We start from the raw sequence: 17258 nt of genomic DNA on the forward strand, positions 1-17258 counted from the left end.
TGTAACCCTACAAATTTGGTGTTTTGTAATCTTTTTTGTTTTTAAAACCATTCCTCTGTGGTGAGCTTGAATAGCAGGTACAATAGAGATGTGAAAATTCAGACAAAAACAGTAATAATAACTGTGTGTGTGGCTGACTAACAAGGCACTGAATAAAATAGGCTACATTTGGAGGAACCGGGGATCAAACCTCTGGCCCTGCGATCTGTGGACAAGCAACTGCACTGTTCAAATGACCTCTTATTAGTTTTTTCATCAGTTAGTTACTTAGTTATCACAGTATCCCAAAATCATCCCAAATAATTATTCATTCCGATATATCAAAAGGTATTCTTTTCTATAGGTTTTCTAACTACTAAAATCTTGCATACTGTGCTGAATACAAGGGATCTTATCTGTATTTACAATGTAGCCTGATTCTGCACTCTATAGTATTTGCATTCCATCAGCCCATAACGTTTACCTGCCATTAGCACATATTAGCTAGTTTAGCCCCATTGTCTGAAGAACAATAACCCATAAAATTACAATTTGATGTATTTGAATAAAATACATTCATACATACATAAAGGGGGCACCCCTGACTTCTTTCTATGACTCTGTGGAGGCATCAGCCATCTTCTATGGAGTAGTCTGCTCGAGCAGCAGCATCTCAGCAGCAGGCAGGAGAAGACTTGATAAACTTATCAAGAAGGCCAGCTCCATTCTGGGATGCCCTCTTGACCCAGTAAAGGTGGTGGGAGAGAGCAGGATGATGGACAAGCAATCATCGCTGCTGGTGAAGGAGTCCCACCCCCTGCAGGTCACTTTCACAGCACTGGGCAGCTCCTTCAGCAACAGACTGATACACCCCAAGTGTGTGAAGGAGAGGTATCGCAGGTCCTTCCTTCCTGCTGCTGTCAGACTCTACCATCAGCACTGCTCCCAATAGACCTCACTCTGCACTGTCAATTTTCTTAATACCCATATTCATTATTTATATTGTAAAAAAAAAATTCACTGCTGTTAATTTTGTACAATATCATGTTTATATGTATATACAAGTCTATTGTATTTCTTACCTTTTTAATTTATATTGTTAATTTTTGGCTATTGTTATTTTTTTTTTTTTGTGTAATATTCGGTCCTTTGGCTGCTGTGGCAAACAAATTTCGGAATACTGATTCTGATTCTGAAAATCAACAACAGCTACCAACAGCCATAGTCCTTACAACCTTAACTTACGTGTTGTTGCGGGTTAGATTGTCAAAATTAGAAAAATAACCCCGAGGAGCTACATTAGCATTAGTGATGGTTGCGTCCACAAGTATGCAGTTACCTATAGTTCCCTATAGTTCCCTCAAACAATGTAACGAAGATGCGCATCAGAGGGGATTTAGAAGTGGGCATACGCAGTGCCGACTGAAAAGTACTGAAAAGTAATTATATGTCGTATACCTGCACCACTGGTTAAAGTTATATCGCAAGTTAATCTGGGCGTACTGCATTCTGTCACAGCTAATTAACAGCGATCTCCCCACTGCCTTCGAGCTGGACATAAACATATAACTCAGACTGTATGTTTCACTTATAGGCTTATGCAAGTACAAACAGTAACTTAACATTAGACATCTGTAGTTTATTTAACTTAGTTCACAGAAGAGCTGTTAAAGTTAAACATCAGTCGAAGCAGTCATTAACATAGCATTAGACTACATACATCCGCTTCTCATGGAGTCAACCAGCCAAAATATGAACAGTGCAACTCTGCCATTGTTGAGCACATTGTGGTCAAACAGATTACAAAATAAAATCCTGTCATCAGGATTTTACTGTCATCATCAGGATTCAAGCACTCTGCTGCCACCTAGCATCTACAGTTATCAAGTGCAGCCCCCCCTTTTACCGCCACAGCGTCACCACGGTAACGCAGAAGCAAACAGGTCATATCAAAGGTGAAACATCTGTAGCCTTAAATGAATTCAACTTTTCTTCGCTATTTTGGCTACACTTTTCTCAGGTTTTGACCAAGCCCCAGGAACAGCTCCAGGCTTTGAAGTCAATGTGCCATAGCAGCCAATCTGTGTAATTACATCACGCAATGCACACTAGAGGTATGGAAATTTCTCGACTATAAGATGCATTGCCATACGGACGTGGAAGATTCTGCATCGATGCTGAGACGCAGCATAATTGAGAGTCTGCAGCTTGTCCAGCAGGGATGTTGTCTTTGATGTGTTGGAGAACCAGTTTCTCGTAGTTTTTCTTCATCACAATGAGGGTGAGAGCCACAGGGACGATGATGGTGGTTCCTTTCAAATTAATTTGGGAACTCTAGCTTTCAGAGACTTGGATTACACCGGTCGATCTGTATGGAACCATGTTGTGTTTTTTTCAGTCATTTTTCCCCACAATTAGTCCCCAGCAACTTCAGTTGTTTAGAAGAATGCTTTAACGTTGTTTTGCTGTGAAGCTTCAGAAATGTTTTGTGGACTACAAAATTCCACTGACTTTCCACCAGCATGGGGGGGAGGAGATATTAACTGAATATTCATTTTTGGGTAAACTTATCCTTTAACATTGGTCAGCATTGCTACATCCAGGGTATCTCATACAGAGAAGGTGACATTGTGCACCGTCTTCATGTGCCGTTTGTGCACGAGGAGCAAAGGGAAGCACTGGTTGCACTCCATGCACTTGAACGGCATGAACTCCCTGTGTTTAATCCTGGCATGTTTACTCATGGTCGATGATCTGTTGAAGCTTTTCCTACAGATGTAGCAGGTGTAAGGCCTTTCATCAGTGTGAGTCCTCATATGTTCTTTTATATGACCTTTCAGTTCGTATCTGTTCCCACAAATGGGACAGGCAAATGGTTTCTCCCCGGTGTGTGCTCTCATGTGGTAGATCATTTGACACCTGTTGTCTGTTTCTCTACCGCAGACAAAGCAACTGAACGCTTTGTTGTTGGACTTTGGTGAACTGTTTGGTGCATGAGCTGCAAGGTGCAATTGTAACTCGGCTTTTTTCTGAAAAGGCTGACAGCAAATATTACAAAAAAAACATGTTCTTCTTCTTTGTATATATTGAAGATACTCCAAAGGATGGTGATGCTTTGCCATTTTTATATGATATGTCATACTCTGTGTGTTCTCTGACTGTCACGATTTGAGTTGGGCTGTCTCGGGCTTCGTATTCTGCGCGTTCTCCGACTGTCACAACTTGATTCAAAGTTGTCTGACATCTCGTTTTCTTCATGCTCTCCAACTGTGACCATTTGAGTTAGCGTGTCTGTTCCGCTGCTGTATGACAGATTTGCAGGTGTCTCCACAGACCTGGTCCAGCGTGTTCACTTAGTTCCTCTTTGACTTTGGGCAAGAGGACTGGCTCCTTGTTGACCTCACTAGGAATACATTCCTTCTGTATCTGATGCTCCTGAGCACACACCTCCTGTGTTGGTGTCAGCAAATCGATCTGCCTTGTATCTGTAACAGTGGATAGGAAAACGTTTTTGGTAGCAGCTACAAAAAACACTTCTTTGATCACATTTGAACTAGATGGTGAGAAACTTGAATGATTCCCAGTAGTGACGTCTGTCCTACAAAAGCAAATGCAAGTTATCTTTTCAAAATAAAAGTTTCAAAAGTTAGTAGAGAAAAGCATACCAGCAACACAATAGAGGCCATGTGCCATGATGCAAGTGTGTTTCACACTCTCACATGATTACTGCACATTATCAGATATCCATAATATCATAATCAGGCTTAAAAAACTATGAAAGAAACAGAATTTAAGTATAACGTGATGTTTTATCTTAAGATTTGGACCGTTGAAAGTGTGTGCTTCAAATATGTGAACTGTTGATTTACACAATGGCAGTTATTTAAGGCCAATACACGTGGGACTGCAGGTCTTGTGAGCTGGTGGAAACTTTCCATATCAATCTATGCTTTTCTTAAGATTTGCATTCCTGAGATTTCACTTTAGAAATTTTCTCAAATAACCACCTGCAATATTTGTAGGGAGTGCGGCTAAAGTGAAAGAAAGATCTCATCTTAGATGGTAAATGTAGAATAACTTTGAGGAAAGTAACCCTATCGATCACGACACAGTTAGAGCTGCAACAATTAATAGATTAATTGTCAGTTATTAAATTCATCACCAACTATTTTGATAATCAATCGGTTTCATTTTTTAAGAAGACAAGCCAAAAATTCTCTGATTCCTGCTTATTAAATGTGATTTTTTTCTAGTTTCTTTAATCCTCTCTGACAGTAAACTGACTATCTTTGGGTTAAGGACCATCAAGACATTTGGAGATTTCATCCTGGGCTTTTGGAAACACTTATTTTTCACCATTTTCTGACATTTTATGGACCAAATAACTACTTGATTAATCTTGAATATGATCAACAGATTAATCAACAGTAAAAACAATCCTTAGTTGCAGCCCTAAATGTAGTGATCCCATAGGTAAGGAAGAAACCTGAACACATGGCTCATAATTGGGACTGGGTAAAATGCTGGATGGATGGGTCATACATATATTATACTGTATGTATACCCAAATTATACTATGAAATAACTTTCCCTGATCCCAAGAGAGCATCTGCATGTTGGTACTGCAGCACATAGACACAAAATAATAATTCAGCCTTGACTGAAAGTACACTGGTGTCACACTTGGAGGAAAGTCCAGAAAGTCTGAAATCTAACTATATGCATGTCAACAAGTTTGACAATAAGGTCAAAAATTAAGCCTTGAATGAGGCTACATTTTTCTTGACCAAGCCCCAGGAACAGCAAAAGGCTTTGAAGCTAATGTGCCATAGCAGTCAAACTGTGTAATTACATGACCCAGTGCACACTAGACATGTGGAAATTTCTAAACTATAAAATGCATCGAGATACGGAAGTGGAAGATTCTGCATCAATGCAGAGACAGAGCATAAATAAGAGTCTGTAGCTTGTCTGGCCTCAGCTGGACAGTAAAGTTACATTGCAACGTTGCTCCCATGCTTTGAACTGTGGACAGACATTAAGCTAACGTTACTCATGTAGGAGGTACGTTGGAGGGAGGCAGATATCATCTGTGAGTGCAAAAAAAACCCAAAACTCACTTAGTATTTTTTAACGGACATCTGCACATGTCAGATTTTATGAACTTGCTGGGAAGCACGGACTGGACAAATCCATCATGGATCATCATGACTTCTGCCTCACAACAATTACTAATCATGTAAGCCATTTTCACCTGAGGCTAACGTCTGCAGCCATAAACAATAACTGTAACAGTGAGCCCAGCCAGTCAGCCAAGATCTGAAGAGGCGCTGTCAATTTTGCCATCCAACTCTGAGAAAGGTGTGTGCAGCAGAGTCCATAAATGACTTATCTTAAGCTGCCATGTGAAAACATTATTATCGTAGGTTACGACAAACGTGTAAGGCACTGCAGATGGATAAATGTTTCGTTTTTGTAATGTTTATTTATTGAAAAGATGCAGCTTTTATATTGTAGACTGCTGTAGTCTGATTATTGGAAGGACTTTGAATAAAAAGGGAATTTAAATGATGAAAAAGTATCCATGTGCACTAATATAGATCAGTGAGGATGTCATACACTGAGATGCATTGAGAATTGTTTTGCATTCGAATCGTTGACAGCTGAATTGTAATCGAATCGAATCGTGTGGCCAGTGAAGAGTCACACCTCTAAGGCCCAAAAATACTTTTTCCATAAGCTCACATTGTGAAAGAAGTGGCTGTAAAATGGTGGATACATTTTTTGAGTGATACAACTCCTGTGAAATGAATCATTTCACTGTCAGAATTTGAGCCATTTGGTCCAATGACATTTGAAAAGTCTAGTAAACTGCTGCACATTTAAATTGTTTTATTCCCATTCAAGTAAGCAGAGGGCTAAAACAGAAGTTAGCCACTCTCTTGTGCCCGCGCTCTATGGCACACACAATGCAGGAGTTATGTGGAAGATGTGGGTAATTTTACACGCATAAAGTATTTTTTGGCTTCATGCGCCATTGAGCAGCTTTCATAGGAATGAACAGGGCTCTGCCTCCAGCGCTGTATCCTGGTTTCCCTTGTTAGATCCATGGTTTTGACAAACTAGTCTTATGTACCACGCCACACTAGGGTTTAATTACATTGAATTACCCTATTTGGCTAATATGAGGTGTCCATATTTGTTTGGTGGACATAGGAGTTGACATAATTGCTGTTTACAAGTCAGAAATGCAAAATTCAGATTACTACAATATGACGTGAACATAGCATTAGCCATTTGAGGTTTGACCCGTCATCTTGATTCTAGATACATTTTACTGCAACTTTAATTTTCTTTCTTTTTTTTGGATCTGAGGTGTGATTAGATACAGTGCAGCTTTGTTTCACCCATTCAGGCCAATGATATTACTCCCTACCACAGTCCCATCAAGCTTTTGGCAAACCACTAGAAAATGAACGAGAGTTTAAGGGTCTAACTCCAGAGTATCATAACATAACCATACAAAGGTCACAGGTTAGAAGTACAAACGAAAAACAGAGATCCAAAATGCAGATACAGTGTGTGACATCACATCAACACAGTCATTACAACAGGCATACCATTAAAAAATATAGTTAACACCATTTTAATGCTTTACATGCAACCTTGGATTTTATGTTCACATTAATAATAATAATAATAATAAATTTTATTTGGAAGGCGCCTTTCTGGACACTCAAGGACACCGTACACAAAGGAGATAAAAGAATACATCTAGAATAAACATCAATATCAATAAATGATATTAGTCGGCCATCTTATTGGCCGACTAACAAACTGTGTAAATTTTTTAACTTAAAATACATTTATGTAGGTTACTTTTTTAACATTAATCCCCCACTGGCCTTCACGTGCCATCTTCCACCAAACTAGGACAGCTGGGACGGAGGACAAATATCACATTTTTAAAAAGTTGATTTAATAAAATTGGGCACTGTTATGTGGATCAAATGTATGCCGAATTTCCCCGTGTATCATTGAGTCATGTATTTTGTGAAATATAATTGTTATACAAATAGCGCATGTATGCTGGTATGTAAAGTCACTTTTAACTCAACATTTTCTTTAAGTAAGTTTGGCGTTTCCCCCTGTTCAAAAAGAACCCCAATACGTTAGCCCAGACGTTAAGTGATGGTAAAAATACAAGCGTAAAATGTAACGTTAATGTAAAATTAGTAGCTACTAAAAAATATTTGGATGTACTGAATTAAAAGGAAAACATTAACTTCTTGTTATGTTGCCGCAGTGTCTCGCTACCACGAATACTGTAATTGTCCTTATAGTATTTGATACGGTTCCACACGTAACGTATAAATAAGGTTTTATTTTGAAATTCGACCGGAAACGTAATTAGCTGGGAAAGAGTAACGTAAGCTAACATGGCTTGCTAACGTAGCTTGATGAAGCGAATAGAAACATCTTGAACTTTCCGTGCTTTAGTTAATGGCTAACTACAGTGTTAGCCGAGTGACCAGGGTATGGTGCAGTGTTGAAGGACAGACGTACCTGCTCTGTGCAGTCTTATCTCCGGTTTATAGACCAAATCCAGCAGCCGCAGCAGCCTCTGGTTCTCCAGTTTTGTTCGGTACACCTCCTCCTGATAGTCTGTTAGTGTCTTTTCAACGAATCCATAGATGTCCACCGCAGCTGCACTCAATCTATCTGTTAGAAATACGTTAAATGACTGAAGTGTGGCGTTTGCCATTTTACAACCTGACCGTCAGCTGTCCGCTTGCAGGCTGTGAATTGTGCAGTGTACCAGCCCTTGCCAAACATACAATATCTTACCAGGGCCATAGCGCCACCTACTGCAGTGGACTGTGTATAATACTGTTCTGTTCATGTTGATTAAGGTTCTTAGTCATCCAGGTCATGGTGATTTTAAGTGCGGTATCGTAGGCAACTGGACGTGTTTTAGTGTCTCGAAGACGTTTCACCTCTCATCCAAGAGGCGTCTTCTGTTTAAAATGGACTCTCTTAAGTCTCAGGACTGCAGTAGTGACACATTTTAAAACAAGTCCCAACATCAGATTTTACCTGTAAGAAACCATTACCCTTTCTATTACAAATACTTACTGTAAACCTGTAAGCCTCTTCAGTATTGTCACAGGTGAAACAGCCTGAAGTGTATAAGGTTGTCAGACATTTATGAGCCAATGAGTTGTATCACTTCAGGAGGGATGACTCAGTGCTTGCTCATGTCTTGCATGTCCTTAAAATGTATTAAAAACAGTCAGCACACTGAATGGTGTTTCATGAAAATATTTCCATTAACTCATGAATACAGTGTCAGATGACTTGACACAGACCATAGCACTGCTAATCTAAAGCTTTTAAAGCAGATTATAGGTGAAAGTGGTTTCACATTCACTCAGTCTTTATGATCAGAATCAGAATCAGTATTCCTTTACTGTACCACAACGGGGAAATTTGTTTGCCACAGCAGCCAAAGGACCGAATATTACAAAAAAACAATAACAATAGCCAAAAATTAACAATATAAATTAAAAAGGCAAGAAATAGAATAGACTTGTATATACATATAAACATGATATTGTACAAAATTAACAGCAGTGAATTTTTTATTTACAATATAAATAATAAATATGGGTATTAAGAAAATTGACAGTGCAGAGTGCAGAGTGAGGTGTATTGGGAGCAGTGCTGATTGCAGAGTCTGACAGAAGCAGGAAGGAAGGACCTGCGATACCTCTCCTTCACACACTTAGGGTGTATCAGTATGATCATGCCATGCTCTCTGTCTCAACAGCTGCTGGTGAAGAACCTGCAGTTTGAGGATGGGAAGATGATTGCTGCAGCACAGTACTTTAGCTCAGGGAGCAGTGCTGCTGTGGAGCTCACTGAAGAGGAGAAAACCTTTGCTGAACAGATGAAGGTAGGGCCTCCTCTCCTCCTTATTCTGGGGCAGTTCGCCATCTTCATATCTATTTATCCACAAAAAAAAATGTCCCACACTGACATTTGATAATGTTTCCTCACAGGCAGTGTGGCAAAGTATTCTGTCTAATGTCACAAAGATTGAAGACTCCACAGATTTCTTCAAGTCTGGTGCTGCTTCCATGGATGTAGTGAGGTAATGGAAAAAGGATGAAAGATCTCCTTAAATAGAATTAATCTAATTTATCTGGTACACTTTAGTTATTTAGCTGAGTCTAACTGTAATAAGGTCCAGACTCAATTATCTCAACAACCTCTGGATGTATTGCCATGGAATCTTGTATAGATGTTTATGGTCCCCAGAGAGTGAATCCTGACAACTTTTCCTCTAGTCTCACCAGCACGTTAACTTGGCAGTTCAGAATTAAATACAGGTATATTTGGATGGATTTCCATGAAACTAGTGACATATTTGCCAATCCCCTGTCTTTTCCTGTAGTGCCACCAGCAGGTCAAAGTCTTTCCTTCTTTAGTGAAATATCTCAACATCTACCAGATGGATTGGCACATTTGGGACCATGAATGTGTACAAAATGTTCCAGAGGATGTACAAGGCTGACTAAGGGTTAGGATGGGCTGGAGTTTGTTTGAAAAACATTAGCTTACAATACCACTAGTGAGCAGAGGATTTATTCAGATCAACAAATCCCTATGAATTAATCTTGTTTCTTCTCTGTCTGCTGTTGTTTTCTTCAGACTTGTGGAGGAGGTGAAGCTTCGGGCCAGTAGCTGCCAGCTGCAGAATGAGGACGTCTACATGAACCCCACTTTCCAGGATTTCATCCAGATGTGTGTCAGGAAGCTCCGAGGGGAGGATGATGAAGAAGAACTGGTCATCGACTATGTGAGCGCAATTGGCTGTTTAAATTCTCAGAACTGCCGTTACTGACTGGTGACAGGGTAGACAGCGGGCTGACTGCTGTCTTGTACACTTAAATTCCTCAGGTGGAGAAGAACATCAACAACATGACCATAAATATGCCTCATCAGCTGTTTGTTAACGGAGAGTTTGTTGATGCAGATGGAGGAAAGACATACAAGACCATCAACCCCACTGACGGCACGGTAAGGATGGAAAGACGGAGATTAAGACAAAATGAACACCATGTAACCCCTCTGGTTGGAGTGCTGCTGTTCAGTCTGCTGGCTCTGTGATTTGATGTCCTGATGTATCTTAATCTGTCTGTCCTGCAGGCCATCTGTGACGTGTCTCTGGCTCAGATAAGTGATGTGGACAAGGCAGTAGCTGCTGCAAAGGAGGCCTTTGAAGAAGGAGAGTGGGGCAAAATGAACCCCAGAGACAGAGGCAGACTCATCTACCAGTCAGTGCACTTGTTCTTACTGAACTCAATTCTGGTCATTATGGTCCCGCTTTGAGCTCTCAAGGCAAAACATCAATACACATACACTGTTGTCTATGTAGGCCACATACTATACCTTAACTGCTTATTCTAGTTGTACCATGGTTCCAAGTCACAAGTCATTAACTAAGGGCCCCCACCAGCTTAATCTTGTCATGACAATTAGTAACCTTTTTTTCTTTTTCTTAATGGAGTTATTGAATGTTTGGATAAGTTGTTTCTTATTTGCATCTCATGTGTGAGCACAAGGACAGAGTATGCAGGCACCACAATACACAATCCTGCTGCCAGGTCCATGTTATTCCACATACCAAGAATCGTAGCAAGGTGCCAGGAATGATAGTGAAGAAGAAACTTGTAGCAAGCAATCAATAATGTAAACGATATTTTAAAATATTCCAAGATATTAGTTGTGCAAATGTTTAATATGGAAGGAAATGCTTTTAATGTGTTTGTTAGACTTCTATGATACATCCAGTGTGTTTTGGTGGGAATAAGTGAATGTAAACATAACTTTGTTAACCAGAAAACTCCAAAATAGGATTAACTGAGGGTAATCATAGAGGGGTCTTTCACGTTTAAAGATATATAATATTATGCAACATTTCTGCATTAAAATGTCTATAAACATACAAGTTGGTGAACATGACTAAACATGACATAAAATGTTAAAACATGACTTTGTCGATGAACATTTCTGCCTCATGTCAAATAGATTTTCATTGGCAGATGTGGTTAACAATGAAGACAACAACTCAGCAACGATTGAAAGACCCCAAGTGGCAGCAAATTACATACTGTTCATTTCAATAATGTTCTCTGTTTGTGAAAACATACTTAAATGATACTATTAATCCCAATGTAATTTGGTCATTCTGTGCAACTGGGCAAAGAAAAATAATGTAATACTGCCACATTTTCATGCATGATCCGTAATGTTAGTGACCCTATGTCTCCTCTATCCACCCGCAGGCTGGCTGACCTGATGGAGGAGCACCAGGAGGAGCTGGCCACCATCGAAGCCATCGACTCTGGAGCTGTTTACACTCTGGCCCTGAAGACTCATGTGGGCATGTCCATCCAGACCTTTCGCTACTTTGCCGGCTGGTGTGACAAAATCCAAGTAAGACAGTGCCACTCATAAATTCAGAAAAAACTTTAATGAACACCAAATGATAGCAATATATGGCCAGTCAGTAATAGAACATGGATAAATACATGGAAATACTAAATGATGTTATCTTTTCACAGGGCAGCACCATCCCCATCAACCAGGCCAGGCCCAACCATAACCTTACCTTCACCAAGAAGGAACCAATAGGGTGAGTGTTATGATTCAATGTCTTTTTGTTGTGTTTTATGTTGAAATCAGGCCCTGGTGTGTCTCTTCTTCCTTTTCAGTCTCTCCTGTGTGTTCTTCCCTCTGTGTCTTTCCCTTCGTTACCTCACCTGTCCTCTTCCCTCCTCACTCTCCTCACCTGTTTCTCGTCTTGTCATTAGTGTGTCTGTATATAGTCTTTGTCCTCCCTCTTGTCTTTGTCAGTTCGTTCCGTCTTCCGCCAGCCTCTGTCTGTGATGTCCCCTGATACGCCGTCAGTCTGTCTGTTCCTGGTTACCCTGTCTTGGTCTGTCGTTCCTTGTGTCTCCCATTTGGTATGTTTTTGGTCTCCAACTTCTCGTTTTGATTTGAACTTTGCTTTTCTTTGCACTTTGCCTTTTGAGCCTTTTAGTTACTACTTTGCATTTTGTCTTGTTTTGTTGTGGATCTAGGATCCAATAAAACTCACTTTTGTTTCCCCCATTTCCTGGTGTGTGTGTGTGTGTGTGTGTGTGTGTGTGTGTGTGTGTGTGTGTGTGTGTGTGTGTGTGTGTGTGTGTGTGTGTGTGTGTGTGTGTGTGTGTGTGTGTGTGTGTGTGTGTGTGTGTGTGTGTGTGTGTGTGTGTGAAGATGGATCAGTAGAAATAAATTATCATTCACCTTGTTTCTCTTTTTTTTTTCTGGCTCAAGTTAGTAAAATGGGAACGGAAGCAAAAGGAAAAAGTCTTGAACATATGAGGCTTAAAGGTGTTACCTTGAATCAGAGTCATCCCAATGTTTTATTTCCAATATTACATGAATAAATATTTTTTTACAGCTGAAAAAAAAAAAACACCTGCATCCTCCCCTTCTTTCTTCTCAGAGTGTGTGCCATTGTGATTCCCTGGAACTACCCTCTGATGATGCTGGCCTGGAAGACAGCAGCCTGCCTGGCAGCTGGAAACACAGTTGTCCTCAAACCTGCTCAGGTCAGCTTCCACACTGGCAGTCGGTCCAGACAGGACTAAAGGACATGGCAGTGCAGTCCGCAGTAGTCCTGTTGAGTGAATGAAAACAAGACTAGGAGTCTTCAGCCATGCTAGCAACCTTGTTACCCATGTCGCTCCTCATAATGACACAATGAAGTGGCTAACATGGCTAACTGAAGTTAGCATGTTAATATTAAAGATGTACTCTGCAGGATCTGTCAGTTGCTGTTTGTACACACGCCGTTCAAAGTTGGCCCCTCCTCCCTGGCTCAAGGGGCGAGACACAGAGAGAAAGCAGCAGTGGTCAAGTAACTTGTGCTGTTTTTCCATCACATCTGCTGGCCTGGCTCTACTCAGTTTGACTTGGCAAGGCAGGGATTTGTATTTCCACCAAAACTGGGCTACCTGCTTGAAGGTGTGTCCTCAACTAATGACACACTTGTCTCGCTCCTTGACACTATTTTGTTATCAGTTACATTAAAACAAAAAGGAGCCAACTATGTGTCAGACCTGCAGCTCTTAATTCATCCATGACAGACAAATAGAGGAGAGAGACAGATGTAACCTGGCCACCCTTATACCCTGTTTGCTGTTATTGGCTAAGGGCTAAACACAACTGTCCAAAGGTTGACACGCAAACATTCTGAACTCAGTAAATAAACTCAGTAAAACTAAAAAATACAAACGGATGGCAGGTCCTCTACAGATACAAACTCTTCTTCTAGTGGGTCATAAATTATTTCTGTGAGTCTATCCATCATTTTTCTTTTTTTAAAGGAAAATCCAGCATAGTTTACATTTAACATGTTCACCATCTTAGTCTAGAATGCTAACATTTGCTAATCAGCTCAGTTGGATGGGAATGTCATGAGTTGTTTGAGAGAAGTGAAAACTGAAAACCTTAATACATTTGGAATGAATCTTACTGGTAACATGAACAATTAAACAAAAGTGATGGCAGTCCACCCAGAAGTTGTCAAGATAATTCAGTGTTCTGGACCACAGCAGTGGACTTGCTGATAGACCGACATTACCATCCCTGTTCGGCTGCTAGTGTGGCTAAAACCAAGCCATTTGTTTCCAGGTGACTCCACTGGCAGCACTGAAATTTGCTGAGTTGGCAGCAAGGGCGGGGCTTCCCAAAGGAGTGATTAACATTCTGCCTGGATCAGGTAGGAACACATGCTCAGACACTGGTCACTGTAGTTTGAGGTTGACTAACCTATTAATGACAAAAGCCCCACAGAGTTTTTTTTTCTGTTAGAGGTGAAAACACAAAATTTGGTGTGTAAACTGTTAAGACATTTGGCTACACATGATAAAATCCAAATATTTGATTTCACATTAGAGAAAAAAAAAAGTCAATATTCCAGCACACACCAGAACGTATTGACACTATTTTGTTATCAGTTACATTAAAACAAAAAGGAGCCAACTATGCGTTTGGCATGCAGCTTCTTCAGATTCCCTCTGTACTTAATTGTCAACAGGTGTTTCCTTAAATAATCAGGTACTGAGCAGTAGAGAATCCAGCAAAGTCACATTCCTCAATACAGATACAGTGGTGCTTGAAAGTTTGTGAACCCTTTAGAATTTACTATATTTCTGCATAAATATGACCTAAAACAACATCAGATTTCCACGCAAGTACTAAAAGTAGATAAAGAGAACCCAATTAAGCAAATGGGACAAAACTATTATACATGGTCATTTATTTATTGAGGAAAATTGTCCAATATTACATATCTGGGAGTGGCAAAAGTATGGTATTTACATCCTGCTGTGAGTTTCAAAGTTTCAAATCACTAGTGCTGGCAGATCCCTCTTGTGTTTGTGTGTCGCTTGGTCGCTCACAGCTGGATGTAAATACCGGTGTGTATCTATCGCGAGTTCTCGTTGATCTTGTCTGGCGCGGCTTCTGTAGTGCAAACCGCTGTGAGGGAGACTCACGTGCACGCGGGAGCGTGCCTCCAGGCAGATATAGTATAGTGACTGTTTAGGCTAGAAAAATGTACTAAATAACGTTGTTTCGAGTAAACTCTGGATGTTGCCACTTCAGGACACTTGGATTGCAGCGGACGCGCAGTATGGAGGAATATTACAAAGTTTTTGTGTAGTTTTATGGACCTTTTCATCTCGGACGCCATTGACGCCCGTTATATGGATTTTAGCTGCAGGAGGGTACCCCCGCGGGTCTCCAGCTGCACTTTGAGGAATAAGAAACTACACCGTTCCTTAAACCATTCTTTGGTAGAACGACTTGTGTGCTTAGGGTCGCTGTCTTGCTGCATGACCCACATTCTCTTGAGATTCAGTGCACAGACAGATGTCCTTACATTTTCCTTTAGAATTTGCTAGTATAATTCAGAAATCATTGTTCCATCAATGATGGCAAGCCGTCCTGGCCCAGATGCAGCAAAACAGGCCCAAACCATGATACTACCGCCACCATGTTTCACAGAAGGGATAAGGCTCTTATGCTGGAATGCAGTGTTTTCCTTTCCTTTCACTTCTCATTTAAACCAAAAAGTTCTATTTTGGTCTCATCCATCCACAAAACATTTTTCCAATAGCCTTCTGGCTTTGTGACCTCGCCGACGTCTTGAATTTCCTCCATTTGTACACAATCTGTCTGACTGTGGATTGGTAGGGTCCAAACTCTTTACAAATGTTTTTGTAACCTTTTCCGGCCTGATGAGCATCAACAACTCTTTTTCTGAGGTCCTCAGAAATCTCCTTTGTTTGTGCCATGATACACTTTCACAAACATGTGTTGTGAAGATCAGACTTTGATAGATCCCTGTTCTTTAAATAGAACCCACTGATTGTCATCCCATTGATTGAAAACACCTGACTCTAATTTCACCTTCAAATTAACTGCCCAGAGGTTCACATACTTTTGCCACTCACAGATATGTAATATTGGATCATTTTCCTCAATACATAAATGGCCAAGTATAATATTTTTGTCTCATTTGTTTAATTGGGTTCTCTTTATCTACTTTTAGTACTGTACTATATCAGCAAACAATAGGCAACAGCCATGACAATTCCACTGTAAAAAAACATAAACCTACATTACCCTTTTTTTTTTTTTTAAAGTATTTTTTTGGTCTTTATATGGCTTTATTGATAGACGGGAAACAGGATGAGGGAGAGAGAGGGGGGGGGGGGGGGGGGGGGGAGTGACACGCAGTGAGGAGCCCCAGGCCGGGACTCGAACCCGGGGCTGCTGCAGCGAGGACAAAGCCTCTGTACATGGGACACCTGCTCCACCAACTGAGCTAAACAGTGCCCCACATTACCATTTTATAAGACAATGAGATACAATTTATAATAATAATGATAATAATAATAACATCAGAATACAAAATAAGGCTGATCTGATCACAGAAAACTAGATGCAGAATGTATATGATTTCATAGGATATCATAAATATGTATAAAGTACATAACTTTCCTCATATCATATCAATTTAGGAGAAAAAAGTAGTACAAAAAGTATATATACACAGGAAAGGATAATCCACTTCACTACATTATAAGTCAGAATTTATACAATGCCAGAAAATATCAGAAATATAAAAAATATATGAGGTTACTATACAAAATTCATGATTTAATACAAAAATAATGAGATCATAAACATGCCTATTAAATGGGGAGGGTAGGGCGAGGGGTTGTGCCAGGAGGGGTGTTTTTGTAGCTCAACTTTACCTACATACGTCACCTGTAGGCACAGAGAAAATGTAGGTTAGACATACAAGTACACAGTACAAGAATGGACTGGTCTAGTATCTCATTTAGCACATGTGGCTCCAATGAGTTAAGAGTATGTATCCAATATGCTTCCTTTTTTATTTTTTTTTTTGTGACAAACTTTTTATTGAACATTTTGAACATTATATTACAAACATAGTGCCATAGCTCTGCCATTAAAGATTCAAATCCATCAAAGATAAAGTAAGCAAAAAAAAAAAAAAAATTCCTGATCCACCAGTCGGAGCCCATTGCATTAGATGACCTATGTGAGGAGAGTCTTGCAGTCAGAAAACATATAATTCACAGTAACACCTTATATGCGAGCAAGCAAAGTTATGTCAGAAAGAGAACCGATAAGAGCATCCCAGGCCTGCACAGTAGACGCTCATGCTTTATGTATAACAGCCAATGACCTTTCTAAAAGAGCAATGTCTCTAAAATGGTTTAGCCATTCTTTTGCCGATGGGATGTCTGGGGAAAACCAAGAATGTATTATAGTCTTTTTAGCGGCAGTCAATCCTGCAAATATGACTTTCCTATGTGCCAGTCTGGTATTGCCACTAAGAACGGAGTCATCATTGAATAGAAGTAGGGGGGGTGCATAGGAATGGGAAATCCCAAAATATTTTCAAGGCAACTACGCACCTTGGACCAGAGGCCAGACACAGAGGGGCATTCCCAAAAAACATGAAGGTATGTGCCTACAATATTCTGATCACATTTTGTACAGTTGGGATCATCTGTCAGTTTCATTATAAAGCGTCTGTATGGTGTGGCATAAAATTTGTGCACAAACTTGTAATGAATAAGTTGATGTGCTGGATTCTTTGATGAGATGGGTATGTTGGTCCA

The 17258-nt window shown here is 40.1% G+C and overlaps 1 protein-coding gene across 1 annotated transcript in view; it reads left to right on the forward strand.

Moving 5' to 3' along the window:
* Positions 1-17258, forward strand: part of aldh1l1 (aldehyde dehydrogenase 1 family, member L1) — a 70726-nt gene that overhangs the window by 31763 nt on the left and 21705 nt on the right. The window contains exons 8-16 of the mRNA XM_073468862.1: positions 8810-8935; positions 9042-9133; positions 9694-9841; positions 9943-10062; positions 10192-10319; positions 11331-11481; positions 11610-11680; positions 12539-12644; positions 13729-13816. Of these exons, the coding sequence (XP_073324963.1) occupies positions 8810-8935; positions 9042-9133; positions 9694-9841; positions 9943-10062; positions 10192-10319; positions 11331-11481; positions 11610-11680; positions 12539-12644; positions 13729-13816 (1030 nt within the window). The remainder of the gene's footprint in view (positions 1-8809; positions 8936-9041; positions 9134-9693; positions 9842-9942; positions 10063-10191; positions 10320-11330; positions 11482-11609; positions 11681-12538; positions 12645-13728; positions 13817-17258) is intronic.

This window comes from Pagrus major, chromosome 6, assembly GCF_040436345.1.
Source record: "Pagrus major chromosome 6, Pma_NU_1.0".
NCBI classification, from domain to species: Eukaryota; Metazoa; Chordata; class Actinopteri; order Spariformes; family Sparidae; genus Pagrus; species Pagrus major.